The 20,250-nt window shown below is 39.3% G+C and overlaps 1 protein-coding gene across 1 annotated transcript; it reads left to right on the top strand.

Annotated features, from left to right (window-relative positions):
• The first annotated feature begins 1,617 nt into the window (after nt 1-1,617).
• On the top strand, nt 1,618-19,768 carry ankrd33ba (ankyrin repeat domain 33ba). Its single transcript, XM_038726023.1, has 6 exons — nt 1,618-2,657; nt 15,101-15,230; nt 15,524-15,664; nt 16,147-16,288; nt 16,940-17,138; nt 18,112-19,768. The coding sequence occupies exons 1-6, from the start codon at nt 2,214-2,216 to the stop codon at nt 18,655-18,657; spliced, it is 1,602 nt and encodes a 533-aa protein (XP_038581951.1). The 5' UTR covers nt 1,618-2,213; the 3' UTR covers nt 18,658-19,768.
• Nucleotides 19,769-20,250: the final 482 nt, after the last annotated feature.

Genomic DNA, 20,250 nt, shown 5'->3' with positions numbered 1-20,250 from the left:
AGGTATAATAATAATGGGTACACACTGTTATTCACTAGGTCTTTCCACAGCAGGTGATGCCAGCAAACTGATGTTATTGATTACTGAGGGAAAAAAGGATCATCTCTGTGAAGCTGGCTGTGAGCTTTAAGTAACAGAATGTTGTAGTATTTAGGCACAGCAGACTTTACACAAAACTTAACAGTGTACATCTGCTATTCAGTAACAGCAAATTATTATCCTCTCACTTAACCCTGTTTTTTAACTGTAACTTTGTGTGTTATAGTGAAAACAACCAGTTACATCAACGATATTACGAGTAACATGAAAACAGGATGCAGTCAAAGTATAAAAAAGAACGTGTACCCTGCCAGTGTAAACCTCTCGGTCTTACCTTATCAAATGCAGGACAGGCTATCTATTGTAATGACAAGGTCCTCACACCACAAAACCAGCCCAGCACATCCAGTAAAGAATCTGATGCTGCTAGTGGAACCGATATCAACATGATATCTAATTTCACTGACACTAATTGTCTGCTTAGTGGATCTATATTTTATGACATTACTTTGAAATAATCATTTTCAAGTACAAACTTAACACCATAGCTGATACAGTTTAATTTAGGGTTACTGTTAAATGATGGGTAAATGCCAAATAATCTTTTTGTGTTGGTTTTGCTCACTTCTGTCTAAAAGGTTGCTGTGGTCCAGCCCACACAGTTGCACATTTTTCTGCGCACTAGATGAGAGAACTAGATGATTTCTTTTCCTCCAAATTAGTATGAATTTTCCATGAGCCGAAGCTGGTTACAGACATGCACAAGCACAAGCCCCGCTCTCTCCATAGTTCAGCGCCAAGTAATGAAGCCCAATCTATGTCTCTATTATCTCAACTGGCCAGTGGCCAAGAAAATGAGAGCTAGAGAGAGAGAGAGTGGTGGCTGAACAGGATGCACTGAGGCTGTGTGTAAAATAAATTATCTCACAATCTTACTACATAATTATGGGAAATGTAACCCAATGTGCCACAATCACATTAATAATGTGAATCCCTTAATTTGAACAGAATCTGCTGTAGTAGCTTGAACAGTTTTGGTTTACAGTAAAGTGATGCCTTGCAGACATTCATTCAAATGACTCATGATAGGCTGACACTTGCTGGTTTTCCCCATGTGATTTTCCTGAATCAGATGTAGAGTAGGCTACCAGAAATGTATTACACTTATGGGGTTTTTCTGAAAGGATTAGAGCATAGGGTTTTTCATTTAGTTTTCAATATCACTTGAAACCACAATAGCTTGGCAGAAAGAAGCAGAAACTAAACTGTTGTCAAACCATCATAATCTAGCCTTATATCCAGAGAAAACAGACATAACCTTTTGCAGTGTTTGCTGTATTAACAGGGGTGCTTAAAAGCTAATTAATAGGAAGAGAGAGGAAGTCACAAATAAACTATTGATTTCTACTTTGACTTTACAGAAACAGCATATATGATACAGAGAAAATCTACTGTGGCCTACTGCTACTACTACTATACAAGATATACTTGCTTCCTTTTGAATCTCAAAAATACTAAAACAATATCACACAGATAAATAGGCCCACACCCATAAAACCGAACTAAACCACAATCATATAGGCCTACATGAATATTCTAAGAATAGGCTATATGTTTCACCACGGGGTTGCGTCCCGCAGAGTGAGTAGAATTAATCTTTCGTCCGTAGAGAGAGAGAGAGAGATAGAGAGGGAGAGGTCCCAGTCCCATTTAATCGGATTAGGCGACTGTAGGTTAACAGGCTGTCTCTCTCCGCCCTACATGGGACACTCGTTTTATCTGCTGTAGCTCCACTTTTATCTTAACCTGACTCGTATTTCCATCAGTGTACCCTGGAACCGGATAAATGTAACTACAATTCAACGTGGTTTCGTTTTGGTGGCGCGCGAAAAGAACACCTCACTTCGTGGAAGTTCACGGCTCAGATGGGCACTTGTCAACAGTTCTCCGAAGGTGACTGACGGGTAACTGCACGCGCAACATGCTTAACTAGTAGCACAGATCAATACATTTGTGTCATTTAGGCTGGCGTAGGCGATGTGAGTGACTTTTTTAAAGTAGGCTACAGTCGTTTGATTCCGCTGTGGTCTGGAGAGACAACCAGTCCCATGCCCGCGCCCCGCGTGTCAGGCTGCACTCTACCCCGAGGACAGTGCCCTAGGCTCGGGGGTTAGATGGTGCTTATCACGGACGACAGGGATGGAGGAGGCGCTTCATCTGTCCGGGTCAAACAGCTCCAGCAGCAGCAAAAAGTCGGGGGAAACATCACCCTAGTCCACCCGACCATAGTCGAGGAGCCGCTGTCCAACTCTGACGAGGACTATCTGGGCTCGTGCGAGGAAGACGATGAAGAGGACGACGGAGGGGAGGAAGACCACGATGAATTCGAAGAAGTTGACTTTGAGGACTTGGAAGACTGTCGGAGCATCGTGTCGGACGACTCCTTCTACCCGCCGGATGATGTGTTCGCGGACTCTGAGCGCACCCCGTCTCCGGAGAGCCCGGAGCCGCTGTCTTTTTTCCGGGCGTGCTGCACCAACAACGCGGCTATCGTCCGGATTATGATACGGCATGGGGTGAAGGAGGAAGAGGTCAACGAGAAGGACAGGAACAACAGGGTATGAAGCACATCACAGGGCCTTAGGAACTCCTCGCAAGTTGGTAATACTTTTTGTAGGCTGGTCCGCTTTGACACCACAAGTGTTACCACATGAAAACTTGGCTTGTTGGCCATCTCAAAGCAGACTAGTTTTAGGGTCAAGGTTTTAAGTGTTGCAGTAGCTGAGTTGGATCCAATTAAATAGTAGGGTATTTGTGGTTATATAATTTATAGACAAGTTACAGGTCAAGTATTATGTGGGCCAGCTCAGGGGCACTAAATCTTGAAGCCTCAGATTCAGTAGGTATTGCAGGCCTGCCTCACTGAAAAATGAAGTTATTACACCAATATCTCAATAAGTCTGTAACTTAATAGCAATAATTAATTAATAATCTGATTCATAATCAATTAACAATTAAATATTTGTCTGATATTTATTGAAACTGAGATGTGGGTTGAATAGACCACATATATACACATATATTTCTTACCAGGTTGGCAGTTGGCTTGAAAATGCCACTTCATTATTTACTTCAGTTAAGAGTTTATTTTTATGAGCTTACACCTTTATCCTGAATCATACAAACCATGTGTTTGTGTGTGTATAAAAACACTGAAGTCTCTCATGGTTAGCAGAACACACAATCCTGTGTGTATGTGTGTGTGTGACAGAGTCTCTTACTGAGAGTGTGTGTGTGTGTGTGTGTGTGTGTGTGTGTGTGTGTGTGTGTGTGTGTGTGTGCAGGCACATTTATGCATATGTGAGTGTGCATCTGACTGCAGTTTCTCATTCTGGAATTGGCGTCCGTAGACAAACACATTATCTAGCAATGACATGATGACATTAGTGTGTGTAAGAGTAATTTGAACAGTCTTGTTAATGACCCAAGATGCATTTTTAAAACCATAAATTCCACAATAGGGAAGTAGCAGTGCCTGTCTGTTGAACAGTAGACATTTACCAAAATCAAACACTGATGTAATCATTTATACACAACTTCATTCCGTTAACTTGTGTAGATTATGTAGATTACATAAACACGTGTATTTTTTACTAAAGGTGCTTTGTCAAAAGGAAACATATTTTATCTGAAATGTAATCAAAGTCTATATCACTTCACTCCAGCCAAAGAACTGCAGCTCAGGGTAAAGAGATAAATCCATAATGATGGAACACTAGACTTCTTTTCATTCTTCCAGACATTTCGCTAATAGTATCTGAATTAGCTGACAATGGCCCAGGGATTACATACCTTTTATTATGTATTGTTGTGACTCAGTATACTTGGTACATCTTTAGCCATTTAAACCAGAAAAGAGTTGACAAAGCCCTTTTTTCTCATTACCAACACATGGTTTTATACCTTCACACATGGAATATAACTGTAGTATGTTTTACCATTGGCAACTAAAGAGCTCCAATAGAGAAGTTTGGAGTGCAGTGCCTTGTTCAGAGGCACCTTAATTGCAGTTGCTGAGGGAGAAAGCGTGTTTTATTCATTTGCTGTGGCCACTTAAAATTTCCCAGCTGGTCTTTGTTTTCATACTACTGTCCTTACATTACAAATCTTCATCTCTAACCTTGAGGCTACCCCAATCTCGCTTTGTGTTTTCTACTCTTTCACTTTTCTATATATCTCTCACCCCCTCTCCCTCATTATTTCTCCGTGTGTATGAAATTACTTATCATAGTCAGTAGGTCATAGGAAGGAAGAGTAGAAATAACATCTCTTCTATATGGCAAGCAGGATTATTTTGGTAAACACCCAAAAACACATACTTGCATATTGTATGCTTGTGTATGTGTGTGTACTGGTGATGGACAGACAGTTATGTGTTTGCATAGATAGCCAGGATGTCTGTACTTTGCCATGCCCTGTGACCTCAGGGATGTGCCCATACCCAGACACAATACATGCTAGCAAACCCATCCATTGGCAACACATGTTGATCTGACTCTGTTAAGCTCATTAGTGCATGTGTGTGTGTGTATGTATGTGTTCAACATCCCGACATAGATGTCAACATCCTGATATAGCAGACAGCTTGATGATGTCATGTGCATAACAAAGGGTGTTACATCCCAGGCTTGGCAATTTCCCTTTTCTCTTATCAGCAGATTAAAGGGACCACTACAATTATTTGTTAATTTTGGAAGAAAAAGAAAACTGAAAACTGTTAATGTTAGTTAAGGGATGTAGGTAACATAAGATGTAAGATTTGTGTGTTATGATATGTTGTGGCAACGCATCACACAAGGGTCTGTTTGGCTTTGTGGTTTAAAACCAACACCTAATTACATCACAACCATATGGTCCAGAAAGACGTTTCATGATAAAAACTTAAGCAAAGATGTAACAATTCCCTCTATTTGCATACTGGTGAGGATGTGAAGACATGCAGAGAGGGTAGAAAAACTAGTCAAATAGCCTGAAACAACATTGGCAAAATAATGTACCTGTGTGATTGGAAATACAAAGAGAACAAATTGAGGACCTTTAGAAATACGAGGGAACACAACCTATAGACCTGCATTGAACATTACAACCCTACATTTCTAGTAAATGTACCATGGTAACTTGAGAAGTTTTGAGTCTTATGAGAATGGGTGTCTAGCAAAATGTGTTTTGAGTGTCATAAACCATCAGTCACAACTTTTGTTATATTATTTATTCCAGAATGTTTCATATATCAGTTTCCTCTGGCAACTCTGACCCTGTTTACACCTAGATGTGTGTTCCCCTTCCAGTGAATTGAATAAGTTGTCATGCTCACATAAAAACCCATTGAATACACACACACTCACATACACACACACAGACAGAATCCAATCAACTTAAATGAGGACACACTGCCCCTTATCTCTCTCTCAAACGCACAAACATACACACACTCCGCCTCTTGAACACAATCAAATTTTCCAAATAGGGTGAGATCAGGTGATGAACCAGGACAGATACAGTATGTTACAGGCACCAGGCGACAAAGTCAACCGCAGTGTCTACCAGTGGCAAACAGGCAGAAAGTACAGCTGACCAACACACAGATCAATCATCAGGCCAACAGGAAGGCAGACTAAATGAGGCACAGGCTGGGAGAGACAGAAACTGGCCACTGCAGATGGTAGCAACCACGATGCTGCTAGCAAATATAGATGAGTGGAAAAATCAAAGCGACAGTCATACACATCTGATTTGATGCAGCCATGTGAGCCCTCAGCTGCAGACAGAAAGACAGTTAACAGGGAGGCTATTGACAGAAACATGGCCCAGTACGTCCGTGTCAGTGCTTGTGGTGTATGTGATTGAGGGAGAACTAGTGTGTATTTGCCTGTGTATGTGTGTGTGTGTGCATGTTCTTGAACACAAAGACGTACTGTAAAATACCAAACCAATGCAACGTTTTATACTTGATTTATGCAGGCTGCAGAGATACAGATTTTCTGCCACTCAAATGATTTGCAGGATTTAGCCTTGACCAGTACTTGTTTGGAAAAGTAAAAAACACAGTTGGGGTTAAGTCCTTATTTAGGAAACAAGACGATAATTAGGTAGTTTTATTGAAGAAGTCACATTGGGAAACCCATTAGGTAAGCAAGATCTTGGGAACTCTAGCGGTTGAAGGCCAATACTAGACATTGTGGAGAGATTTCACAGGTTTCTACTAGGTTAGGATGCTATCCTAGTTGTTTTTGCTCATATGATAATGCTGCTACAGTAGTTAGTAATTGTTATATATAATGTAATTATAGTAGTTATAATATTTATCACTAGCAGAATGAGAAACATCACAGGGCAGAAATTGGCAGTTCACTGAGATAGAGCTAATATTTTATATAGTTCCTACCATTTTAAATCCTCTAGTAAGCAAAAACTGATTGACTATTGGTTACAAACTACTTACAGTATCCGTAAAGTTAATTATTCCAGATGTTCTTTCATCTCAGTACCAGCTAAAGTCAGTTAATTCATCATTAACTGACTTGAGACATTAATTAATTCATGTTTATCTAGAGATGGTATGTTACTAGTGCGACTTGTACTTTGGTCTGCTTTATGTGATTTGATTTAGATGGTAATTAATAGTTGAGAGTTGGTTGGGAGACCTGTATTTTATTTATTGTGTGTCTATAAGGAATTTGAAGGGCTACACTGGGCCTATTATAACAGCATTCTCACATTAACTGTAAATACACAGTCTCCCTCCCCCCTTCTCTCTGTTGTACTCTGACTGATACGGCTAAGCCTTTCTATTCCTAGCTTTGGATATTCCCCAGATTACTTTGTGAGTATGTGTGTGTGCTTGTGTCTTTGTCTTTGTGTCTGTGTCTGTGTACGTGTCCATATGGGCTAATAATAAGTTGACCAGAATTTGTGTGTGTGTCTGTGTTAAGACCAGAGTCCACTGACCTTGATTGCAAATGCAAGTTAAAGTTATTTAAAGTTCAACTGAAACTTAAACTTAATTTGTTATGATGTGTACTTAAAATTGTAATTTCCAAAAATACATTTTAATTTGATTTGTTTCTTATGCAGTATGCATCTCTGATATTGGTGCACTCCAGTGGGCATGTCTTTTTGGTGTGGACTGATAATGTTGGTACTTATTTTGTTATCTTTGAGAATTAGTTTATTATATCACTTCAATTTCTTATAATCAGGGTACTTTAATATACTGTAGTTTATAGACACTACTTGAACTATGTTAAGGTACTTTGTTGGTTGGTATAATTTTAGACAATCAGAACGTTGGCCATTAACACTACTGGACAACCAATCCTTTCTATAGACTAATCCATCCATCCATTATCGATGACTGCTTATCTGTGCAGGATTGCGGGGGGGGGGGGGGGGAGCAAATCCCAGCTGACATTGCGCAAGAGGCAGGGTACACGCTGGACAGGTCTCCAGTCCATCACAGGGCTGACACATAGCCTAGAGACAAGCAACCATGCACACTGACAATCACACCTAACTGTGATTCAGAGTAAACACTAATTTAATCTTTGCGTTGCTTTCCTTGTGGGGGTTTTATCAATGGACTACTGCCGAGTGTTCACACATAATGCAAGATGCGAATAAACCCAACCAGCAATTACTACAGGGGTATGAAACCAAAGTAAACATTTTGCTGTGATTGAATTGCAATAAATGGATCAAAATTATGCCGAAGTAACTACTACATGATTGTCGTACATATGAATATGTATCTGTCAGCAAGACAGCAATACACTTTGGATCGATCAGGGTGGTGCTATGCTAACTTGTTCACAGTAAAGTCCCAACGATAGCGGGAATCAAGTAACAGACACATATATTCTGAACTTACTTGGTAGTTCAACTAGGGATACACAATTTGGAGAAAAAGTCAAATTGTGATGACTGTGGGGTAATATTGCAATTGCAATTGCGATTCGATTATAATAGAACAAATGGTACTATATATCTACTTGCTTGATTATCAACAAATACTGACATTTTGAAATGTGTTTTTCTCAACTTGAACAAAGTTAAACGATAAACAATATTTATAACAATAACTAGTAAAAAAGATGTAAAACAGTACAAGGGGAGCGTGTTGCTCTCAGGAGGAGGAGGCTAGAAGCAGCAAATATTGGCACACTGGCATCCTTACTCTGGCTAAATCTGCATCTGTCCATTGCAGGGACTCTATCCACAAACTGGAGGAGAATCTAGTATACATGAATGTTTTGTATATTATTATACTAAACATTCGTGTATACTCTTTATAAAATAAAGAGTATAGCATAATGTTCAGTTAATAGTATTCTGTTAGTATAACGTTAATATGTTAATTACTATATTTATTATAATTTAATATAATAGTGTACTATTCTACCACTAGTTTAATAAATAGCCTACAGTTACAGCAGTTTCATTTCTGGGGATTGCTTTTTTTTTTATTTAATCCTTGTGTAGGAAAAAGGCTTTACATTGGTCTCTAATTTTTTATGCTAAGTACTAACTTGTCAATAATCATATTGTTCAACAATGTAAAGTTTGCTGTAGTACGTCAGACCTTTTTTAATTTCCCACCTCATCGAGGCTGTGATTGGTCGGTTGACGAAAAGAGAGCCTGATAAGCACGTTGGTTCTGTGAAAAGTTAAACAACAAAAGGCACCGATACAGCTAACGTTAAATGGCCAGCAAGTCAAACCCAAACCTTCCTATCTTCTCCCTGTTTTCTTCTGTGTCGCTCTGTCTCTTGGTGCTCCGGTGACGAGTCCAACTACGTTTTGAACAGTTAGCGGTGGGGCGAGGAGGTGGGTTATGGTAGGTTGTTGTCTTAAAAGTTACTTGCACAAACTGCTCGTAAATCATTTTTCTCAATGCACGTAGACTTATCTGTTTTTAGGGGCACATACGAGAGCCCGGTAAGGGAAATTTAAAATTGCAGTAGTCTGCATCTTTATATGACCTACATGCAAAAATACATAATTCTCCCAGAAACTAGGATTTGAAACTCTGTCATGCTCTGTCTGACTTTGCATTTCACGCACTGCACACACACTCATCCACCCCCGGAAGTAGCCTCTTGATTGTTTCAGGGTTGTTGAGCTACGTGGTAGTTTTGTTATTTTTAGCCCTTTAGCCTTAGTGTTACTCATTCAATGGGCAATATTGTGGAGCACATGATTGCCTTTTCTCGATTAATTTGTGTCTCTGTAATTGTATTCTGTGTGTGCATTTCACTGGTGCTCTTCTCTCAGATTCTTCAGTCACGAGCATCGCCAGCAGCCACTGCTAAAGTGCATCAGAGCCCAGTGGATGTAACAAACATCAGTGTGTATCATAGGCATGTGCTGAGTAGAAAACTAGAGCCTGGGAGAAAAAGGTAAAATAAAAACAGAAGTTTAATACTCTTGAGAGTTTTTGAGCGTGTGTGAGAAAGGTTCACAGAGAAAATAGGACATTGTCAGACGACTGAGATTGCTCCAGACATGCTGCAGGGCATGCTGCTGAAGTATATTGCAGCAAGGCTGGAGGGTTGCCAAGAATGTGTGTGTGTGTCTGGAGCTGTGCCTATGTATGTGAACTTCTTCCACAAAATCCACCAGTTACTCCACAGGACCTCTCTCCACCTTTTCCCCTTAAAACTCTCTGGGCTGACAACACTAATATGACTACATCACCAGCTTTAGTTCACACATGTACTGTAAATGCTGCAAGGCATCATTTTAACTGAGCCTGTGCTGTGGACTAAAACAAAATCTTAGTTGCCATATTTTAAATAAAAAGAAACTATGTGTTCAGTCTGATTATAGGATTTATCAGACCATCACATATTTTGGGAGTATAGTCTTGATGCTGGGTAAATTATGCATAATTAAAACATTATGCAACCTGAGAAATTTGTAGACATTTTGCATGGAGATTTTGACTTGGACTTCAGTGTCGATATTGTTTAGAATTTAGTATGTGGATATAACTCTATCCTTTCATACACCACGTCAGTCAGTATAATGTGTGTGTGTGTGGGTAGTAGGTATACGGGGGAAGTTGGCACACACTCAAGCAAGTTTTCTATAAACCTTCAAGCCCTCTCTGTACCAATCTTCTGTCATTATTATATTTATTCATTTCAGCGAGACAGTGACTTTTCACATCCATACCAGAGTTTGAAAGAATAATTTACTGGAGTAACACAGTGTCCTTGGGAACCAAGACTAAAAACGTATCACACCAAGTGCTGCAAAGCATTGAGTAGATTTCGTGAGTGCTCTGAAGAGAACATCATGTCACAGAAGCAGGTTCACAAATCAAGTCTGCTCAATGAGGAAAATCAAATGTGGAACAAATTATAACAACCTATTTAAACACTGCAACACTTTGAATTTATTTCTTAAGTCTGATTTTTAACTCTTCGTGGCACAGATCTGATATTCACATGGCATTAAATATGTACAAACAAGTTTGATCTGTTCTGCAGTTGAACTATTTTTATTTTTTTTCACAGCAGCTGGGAGCACCATGTGTGCTGGTATACATGTACTTGTACTTGAACATGTACTTTCATCATCATTAATAGGAAAACTCTTCACACTCTGTTAGGTACTCTCAGCAGTCACCTGTAGCAGAATATATAAATATTTGTCTTGCCACTGATGCATGCACTGTCTGCGTGTGTTTTGACATGGAGTAGGTCTGACTGGTTGACCTTTCCAGCACACCTGGCTTTCATTAAGCACCAATGAAGTATCCCTGTAGGGTCTGTTACCCTGCCAATAGGTCGTTATGAACAACATGTTTTTATTTGTTTTTATTTGTTGTTTTTTTGCAATAGCTCCGGCTATTCTGCATTCTGCATTGAGCCTGCATGAAATACAGTAATACATACCCAGAAATTATTTCATGACTTTAACCAGTTTAACCAAGAATATCATGTATTTTACATCTTACATTGATGTAAATGCAGTACATGTAATTTTTATGCCTTTGATGGAGCAAAACAAAAGGCGCCTGTGACAACAAAAAGAAGACACGGTATTATTGCACTGAGAAATGAAAAATTCCTTATGCTTTATGGAATCATCAGGAAATCGAAAAACCGAAGAAAGAAAATGACAGAACTACTATACTGAATATTAAAAACAGATGATTCTAACATCAGCTATCAACGGATAACTATGCAATTTTTTGTCTCCTACATGTGTCTGAGATCTAAGCAATTTCTTGTCAGAATTGGATTATTTCCAACAAAATAATTAATTTATCTCATCACATTAATCAGATTCATTCTCATCAGCATTTATCTATCAATGAAACGCAATCCTAACAGAAACTTATAAATACACTGTGTATATGATATGGAAATTGAGAACTCTGTGTTCCTAAATTCTACTCCCTCCACCCCTTCTCTTTTCTCTCTCTGGTGTTAAACTTGTTTGTCTTGGCTGATGAAGTGTGTACCTTCCGGAAAGTACTCTACTTTTACAGGAGTTTTCCAGGACTCACACACTCCCAAACTCACATAAACTCACACTCATCCACATCCACATAAAAGCATTCTTGTCCTGGCATGAACACACACTGAGGCGCACAAACATGTATACACAAAGGTACACAACAACATCAGATGGGGAGATGTGTAGGGGTAAATCTATGTCAATATCATACATATCATAGATATATATATATTTACCCTCCAGACTTTAATTGATCAAGAATTAAAAAAAAGAAAAGAAAGGTATATGCCTGTTTTGTTGACTTCCAAAAACCCTTTGATTCTATCTGGCACGGGGACCTTTTCTATAGACTACTTGAAAGTGGCATTGGGGGAAAAATATATGATTTTATTAAGAACATGTATACAAAAGTGAATGTGCCATAAAGATTGGAAACAAACAAACAGCGTTCTTCTCCCAGGGCCAAGGAGTGAGGCAGGGATGCAGTCTCAGTCCAATTATCTTCTATCAATCATCATCTATCTATCAATGAATTAGTGAACCAAGTAGCGCGTTCCACGGCACCTGGCCTCACCTTGCACAACACCGAGATCAGAGGTCTTCTGTATACAGATGACTTAGTGTTGCTTTCACCTACTAAAGAAGATTTGCAGCAGCACCTTAATCTCCTGCAGAGATTGTGTCAGACCTGGGCCCTGACAATAAACACAGCAAAGAGTAAGATAATGATCTTTTAGAAACAATACAGAAATCAGGTTACACACAATTTCTATTTATACACTACTAAATTGCAACATTCAAAAAACTACACTTACCTTGGCCTCAACATTACATACACAGGAAACCTCAACATGGGTATGAAAGATCTTAGGGACAAAGCAAGGAAAGCTTTTCTATGCAATAAAAAGAAACATTAAAATCTATATTCCAATTGAAATCTGGCTTCAAATTTTCCAATTTGTACTAGAACTAATTATTCTATATGGCAGCGAAATTTGGGGACCAAAACTAAATAATGAATTTGATAAATGGGACAAAACAATCACACAGAATTCTGTGAGCATCCTGCAGGTGCAGAGAAAAACACCAAATAATCTATGCAGAGCAGAGCTCGGCCAATTATCTTATCTTATTAAAAATACAGAAAAGATCAATTAAATTTTACAGTCACTTAAAATCAGTTAACCCCCAGACATACCATCACAAAGCCCTAACATGCCAGAGAACAGCCCCCTCAGTAGCTGGTCCTGAGGCTCTCTGCAGTAACAAGTCCCCAACAGCCTCAGGACAGCAACACCAACTCAAGCAGACCAAACCAAATTATCAAAAAGCAAAAAGAAAAATATATTGAATACTGGAAAGTAACCACCAAAACACAAAGTAAATTACAATGTTATCTGACCATAAAAAGACAATTCACACTGGCAAATTAGCTGAGCACAATAAAATGTCCTAAACAAAGAAAAATGTTGACAACATACACACTGAGTGAACACAGCCTGGCCATAGAAAAGGGTCGCCACAGACAGAGCTGGCTACCAGAAGAGGAGAGACTCTGCTCCCAGTGAGACAGTGGACAGGTAGAGACAGAGCTGCACTTTCTAACCTCATGCCCTAAATAGAAAACATTAAGAGAAAAACACTTCGCAAACATTTTTAAATTATACCCCAAATTCAAATTTCTATCACACACTGCCCTATTTACTGGGAGAAATGCCATAATGCCAAATCATTGCAGCAAAGTTTATCTCCTCATGCCATGAACTGAGGACAACTCAGACTAGACTCATAAATATATTAAATAATTGTTCTATAAATTTTTCAATTTCACATTTGATACTGATTTTTTATTTATTTATTTATTTTTTTTACACATACACACGTTTACTGTTTTATTTATTTATTTTATTTTAATTTTTAATATATGTATTTTTAACACACACTTGTTTTATTTATTTATTTGATTAACCATATGAATTATTTTTAATATTTATTTTTACTTTATTTTATATTTCCTATATTTTAATTTTTTTTTAACACACACAAACACACTTACTGTTTTATTTACTTATTTAATGAAATGTATGAAATTCATTGTTCTTTTGTAATTTATCTGTAGCTTTGACAATATTGTTGTTAAACATTCATGCCAATAAAGCTGAATTGAATTGTATTGATAGGCTATTACTCGTGACTTGTAACCAATCAGCTAGTAGAGCCAAAGGAGTGCATTTTTTTTATTAATTAATTATATCGGCTATCTGTTTAAAATGACCGATGCAGATTATTGGAAAAATGCTGAATATCGGCCACGATAATTGGCCAGGCCAATTATTGGTCATCCCTACAAAGAACGTCTAACTTGTAATTTCAATCTCAGCATTCAAGTGTCAGATCTCTGTTTGCGGATCACAGTGTATTTGTGGCTCACTTCCTATTTGTCTACAAATAATTTTGACACTAGTTAGTAGAATGTGACAATGATCCACAAATGTGGGCAATCAGGAGTTTTGCTTGCTATGTGATGTCACCCCTTCTCAATAAGCCTTTCAAAATAAGAGGTGAAATGTGTCATAACGTGTACATCATCAACTCAAGTTCTGGTTCGGATTTAAGGGGTTCTTGTGGTTAATAATTATTTACTGAAATGTAGCGGTAATGGAAAAAAGGTGTTTTAATAGTCAATATTTATTACAGATTGTTTTTCTAGGGGGAAGATGCACAAGCTGGGTGGCATACTGAGTGAGGTAGGGCCTTATGTTGTATAGAGAAAAGCGGCATGACCGAGAGATGGCGCCAACATGGTCTGAAAAGGACAGCTGGTCATCAATCATGACACCCAAGCTTCTCACCACCCTGGTTGGAGTGATGGTAGAGGAGTGAATTTGTTGTTTGATGTTATGGTGGATAGATTGCTTGGCTGGAATGACCAAGAGTTCAGTCTTAGAGAGGTTTAGTTGAAAGTGGCAAGCCTTCATCCATGCAGATATATCCAAGAGACAGTCCATGATCCGCGACGAGACGGTGGGGTTGTCTGGCGGTTGTTACCGTCTGTATATTGCGTAGTATTCCCCATTGTTAGTGTGCTTGGTTTTTGAGATTCATTATTTTATACCAAGAAGAGTTTGTTTGAAGACTTTGAATTTATTTGTAGATCGTCTTTTGTGTTTACAAATTGTACATAAATATATATTTATGACTCATAGCTTTTGCATTTACAATAATATTGACATCAGTTTACCCCCGTAGAGACAGCTTATTTTTACTTTACTTTTTACTGTTCAGTTCTCAATGAAAAGACAACAGATGTCATATTTATTCAGGGATATCAGTTTTGAAAGATGCCTTAAGATCCCCTGGTCGCATTTTTCTTCCTACTACTTCCTACATGTCAGCACTTTATTGTAGTTTTGCTTCACCTCTTGTGGCAATTTTTTTTTCTCTGAACATTTTTGCTGATCCTAAACATAAGCCTCTCTCCCTTTCCCTCATCTTTTAACTCCTCTATCTCCTCTTCTGTCACTTTCTGTCTCAGATAGGGCTGTTGGTTGCGTGTTACCAAGGTTATGTGGACGTCGTCATAGCGCTGTCTCAGTGTCCGTATCTGGATGTCAACTGGCAGGACAGTGAGGGAAACACAGCTCTCATCACTGCAGCTCAAGCAGGTAACACACACACACACACACACACACACACACACACACACACACACAAACAAAAACTTGCTGTACCTTACTAGCTTTTTGAAAGATGAAGTTGTGAGTGTGTTGCGTGAAAGTGAATGAGGACCAGCCAGCCAGTATGGATGTGTATCTTGCCTGTCCAAAATATTGAAGTACAATGATATGATATACAAGTGTGAATGAGCATTTAGCAGCTCTTATCCAAGCCAACGATATGATTACAGACTGCGTTTTGTGACCTACAGTATCTAATGTCCGTCCTTTTATTCCTCAAGGCCACATAACAATCACCAACTATCTTCTTAACTACTACTCTGGGTTGGACATTGAGAGGAGGAACTGCCATGGCTTCACCGCTCTGATGAAAGCTGCCATGCAGGGCAGGGTGGAATGTGTGCGCTCGCTCATGATGGCAGGTGAGGAGAATGTGTCTAATTATACTAAATGTACAAAACTCTGTAGCAATCAGAAAGGAGTAAATTACACAATTGACTCAGTATCAGAAATGTGTCGCTTATATCTGGATTTTACAAATGACCTGGACTTTTTTTGGCAGATTTTAATAATTAAAACCACAAAAGATGTTGTTTTTTTCTGCCATTACAGTGATCCAGATTGGTGTTATTACATTACATTGTTCTCTTTTTAGCCATAACATTACCTGTGAAGCTAATCGCGAGATTTGATGCCAGTTCATTAAGTCAGGGGGTTAATTTTAATGACAGCAGTGTCATGAACGCAGATGTTTAAATCTTCAGTCATTTCTTTGCCCTCCTCTTCACTTCTGAGTATATGTAACTCTTTCTACCTTCTTATCTTTTAACCCATACCTTTGTGCATCTACCTTCTGCTGTTTCCTTTCATTGACATTTCTAACCTTCTTCGTGGTGTCCATCAGGAGCTGCTCTGAATGCCAGGGACTTTGGCCGCAACTTGACTGCCAGGGAGTGGGCCTTTTTTACGGGCCGTTATGAAACTGCCTGGGTGATGACTCGCTTGATGGAACGGCCCTGCGCCAGCCAGTACAGTGACACGTACAGGTAAAAATATCTCATCACTGTCTGTCATGGGCAATTATCTTATATACCTATATCCAAAGAAATTATGCTTTCCATCACTGGATAGCATTATCTTCAAAACTGTATTCCAAGGGAGGGAGATGGAAGGCAGGCATATTTTCATGTATAAACTAAATATTTCTGACTAGTTTTCAGGGCAACTGCAATATTAATGCTAAGTTATTAAGAGGTGCTGCCAAGTGTAGTTATGAGCAATTTTGCATGTCCTTTTCTCTGACTCTTCACTTGGACAACCCCACAACTCAGCATCCAGTTTATTAGAAAACAAATAATCCTGACTTGCATTCTAGGTATGTAGTTATTTATAAGTTATCTCCTCATCAGTGTTTCTGGACAGGTATTGCTTGTTGGCGATTTGCTGCAAGACATGGGGATTTAGACATGCAACACAAGGTCAAAAAAAGCATAAATATAAGGAAGGTCAGAGCAATTGGCCATAGATTCATTGGAAAGGGAGGAGAATATAAGTTGTTCAATATTATGCATGCATTAAGCAACAGAAACATAACACAAAAGTGGCCTTAAGAGAGGCTATGACTTACTTTATGCTGTTGAAGAGTAAACCCTACAGTGCCTAGGTGCAGTGAATTTATTTTAGATTTGCTCTTCCAGTCTAGAGTGGCCCCCACTGGCATCATTGGTGGCCAAAGCCCAGGAGCCCCGTGGCTGTCTGAAGCGCCTGTCGGACACCGTGCGGAACATCTTCAACATCGCGAATGTCACCAACCCCGAGGAGGAAGGTGTCATTGATCACATGGTTTCTATTACAACTGCGATGAGGAGCCCTTTTATTGCTGTGGCATGCCATACAGTGAGTTATTAAGCTCTGGATCATGTTTACTGTTCGTGACCCATTTTGCAAATGTAAGCTGAGATAAGGTGAAGCAGTGAGTAAACTGGCAACTTGCTCTGTGGGACAGTTTTAAGTCTATAAAGTTGCTCTTGTCTGCATTATTCCTGTTGGTGTGTGCACAAACTCAGCATAGTTGGAGATATCAGGGCTCATTCTTATCTTCTTGTACAATGTGGAAATCACTGTCCACAGACTTGAAATTTGACTGAACAGCCGATATTTGTGTTTTTGCATCAGTTTGCAAATTACATAAAAATATATAAAGTGGTTCCATCAGTGCAGTTTTATATATGTATATATAATTGCAAAAAAACTAATGATAATATTGTGATAATAATGCTATTAGAGGATAGACCTGACACGGTGGTCCAGTGGATGGCACTGTGGCCTCACAGCAAGAATGTCGTGGGTTCAAACCCGGGTCTGTGTGGAGTTTGCATGTTCTCCCCGTGTCTGTGTGGGTTTCCTCCGGGTGCTCTGGTTTCCCCCACCATCAAAAACATGTTAGGTACTGCAGTCAGTGCCACTGATATATACATCTGGAGTTGGTCCCCGGGCGCTGCACAGTGGCTGCCCACTGGTCCCTTGAGGGATGGGTTAAATGCAGATAATGAATTTCACAACATGTATGTGACAATAAAGGTCTATTCTATCTATTTTTTATTTTATCATCAAATTATCTGCTTCTTCATGGGATTTGTTCCCCATAATTAAAGATATAATAAATGCCAGCCTTATCTGATAAGCAGGTTATTCATGCAAGATTACCAGTACTGCAGTACTGCAAACAAAAGGGAGACTGAGCACTGCTTTCTGTTAATAACACAGCAAGAAGTCTATTATTATCACTAGTATTGCTACTGCCGAGCTATTAATATTACACTGCTCATATTATAACTAGTAATACCAATCAGAGACTGTTTTGTTTCAGGTGTGTCCCGACAGTCCCCCAAGTGTGGGCAAACGCCGCTTTGCAGTTCCTGAGATCATCCGCCAGCAGCGCGCCAAGGAGCTCCGCTCCGTCAACCCTGACAGGGTGCACAGCCATCTCAAACTCTTTCAGAACTCCCGGGTCACACTGGTGGCCAAGAACTCAGTAGACCGCAGGGCCAGCCTTCAGGCCCAGAGCCTGGGGCCTCGAAACAGGAGCTCCAGCCTGGGCATCGTGTCTTATAACGAATCCCTGGAGTTGCGGAGAACCAGCCTGCTGCCCATGCACATGGTGCTGAGGAGGAGCAGCGTCAGGCCAGGGTACAGCATCCCCAAAGTGAGGGTGTCCAAGGCCCCCACACCCACTTATGAACCAGAAAAGATCCGGAGGAAGAGCAGTGCCAAAGACGGAGGGGGGCACCTACTACAGATACCAAAGTGGCGGTACAAGGAGCTAAAAGAAGAAAGGAAGAAAGCCGAGGAGGCAGAGAGGAGGAGGCTGGAGGCTGTAACCAAGAGACACCTTTCTGCTGGAAAAAGGAAATAATGTTATTGCCTCAGAGGATAGAATGGACACTACCCCAAAAAGACGCAAAATCTGGACAGACCATAAAGTTGGACAGATTTGGCTTGAATGTCTTTCTATATTATTTGTGCTCAGGGTGAGCCTATAATTACCAGAAGCATTGCTCAAAGAGGTCAGAAGGGGATGCCGGCTGGCCTCTTAAAAATGGTAGCCGGAGCTTTAACAGCATGTGTATGATGCTCAGTGTCCTTTATGATGTCAAACAGTGAATACCCAGGAGGTTTGATACTTGAAATGTTTTTTAGCTAACTTATTTTTCATATTTATTGCTTTTTAATGGACAGCCAAGTCTATATTTTGTTATGCGTTGGGTGCTCTATACTGCAGTGTTTGTGTAGTATGTTGCACCGTATTGGAGCAGAAAACACACATTCTTTCAGAACTGTAACCACAGCAGAAATGTGTTCATCCTTCTACCAAAAAAATTGGAAGCATTTTATTAAAGATGTTATGGAATAATGTCTTTACCAGATTCAGTCGAGAATACTAATGGGCATGTCATATTGACTGAGAAGGCTAAACACAAGCTTATATAGAATCTAATAGCATTTGACAGCAGTTTTTAGATGCTTTTTGTTTTGCTTTATAATGAGAAAACCCATGAATGTATTTTGCATATATATTTTATATTAGAGATTATAATGCTTTTTGATGACAAACTTTTTATTTTTTAATTCCATATGGACTTTTTCCACATAGCCTACTGACATACAAAGAACTATGTTTTATAGTCTTGATGTTCGAGACCAAGAATGAAATGTTTAGCACTATTGTGATGTAACACTTAAATCTCACCATGTGGGATGAATATTCAAACTCTTCCCAAATTTTTGGATTAAAAAACCACATTACACTGGTTCTAATAGTGATACACTAACATGCAGCGAATGAGACTCTTATGCAACAAATGAGACTCAGACTAAGATGTGTGAGTTTGGTGTATACAGGGTATGGATGATGTGGACAAAATAAACAGTTCTGTTAACAGTGACTTATTGAGCCAAATATTGCTGCTTTATTTGCTGTTCAAATGTTGTGTTGAAAAATTAAAAAGAAAATGCTGGGGTATTTATTTTTGCTCTTCTTGATTTTCATAAAATATCTTAGCATTTGGAGGGCATGCATTTCAACCAAGAACTGTAGAAAAAAAAGAGACTGACAGTAATGTGAGTTTGAGAAACCAGGGTGAGCCTTGGTCGAGTAGAATTGAAGTGATAATCCCTAACATACGGCCCCTCTGGTATAAACAGCCAACCCATTATAGAGCAAGAGGTCAGCTGCCTGTTTTAACATTAGAACAGTGAAAATAATAGGGCAAAAAATAGCTGTGAGTTTAAACACGCATAGCCACGGGGAGAGCAGTGATATAACAATGTCGAGATTTCTGAGAGCACAATTTCACGGTCCTAACTCCTCATGGCGATTGCAGCTTAAGTGCCATCCAAGAGTGTGTGTCTAATATACATGGTGATGAGTTGCTAAGGGGTTACAAGGGGTGCTGCGCAGCCAAATCATTTCTTCAAATAAACTTCATTGACTGCAGAGTGGCAGTCT

Source organism: Micropterus salmoides, unplaced genomic scaffold (assembly GCF_014851395.1).
Source record: "Micropterus salmoides isolate LMB-PRFRI ecotype aquatic unplaced genomic scaffold, ASM1485139v1 Ms_hic_scaffold_1, whole genome shotgun sequence".
Taxonomy (NCBI): domain Eukaryota; kingdom Metazoa; phylum Chordata; class Actinopteri; order Centrarchiformes; family Centrarchidae; genus Micropterus; species Micropterus salmoides.
This window is presented reverse-complemented; position numbering and strand designations above follow the sequence as displayed.

What these genes read in the sequence shown, in the direction of transcription:
- ankrd33ba (XM_038726023.1), top strand. Translation starts at nt 2,214, where the DNA reads ATGGTGCTTATCACGGACGACAGGGATGGAGGAGGCGCTTCATCTGTC. An exon ending in CATCACTGCAGCTCAAGCAG is followed by an intron (nt 15,231 to 15,523) that starts GTAACACACACA and finishes TTATTCCTCAAG; the next exon opens with GCCACATAACAATCACCAAC. An exon ending in CAGTACAGTGACACGTACAG is followed by an intron (nt 16,289 to 16,939) that starts GTAAAAATATCT and finishes TTGCTCTTCCAG; the next exon opens with TCTAGAGTGGCCCCCACTGG.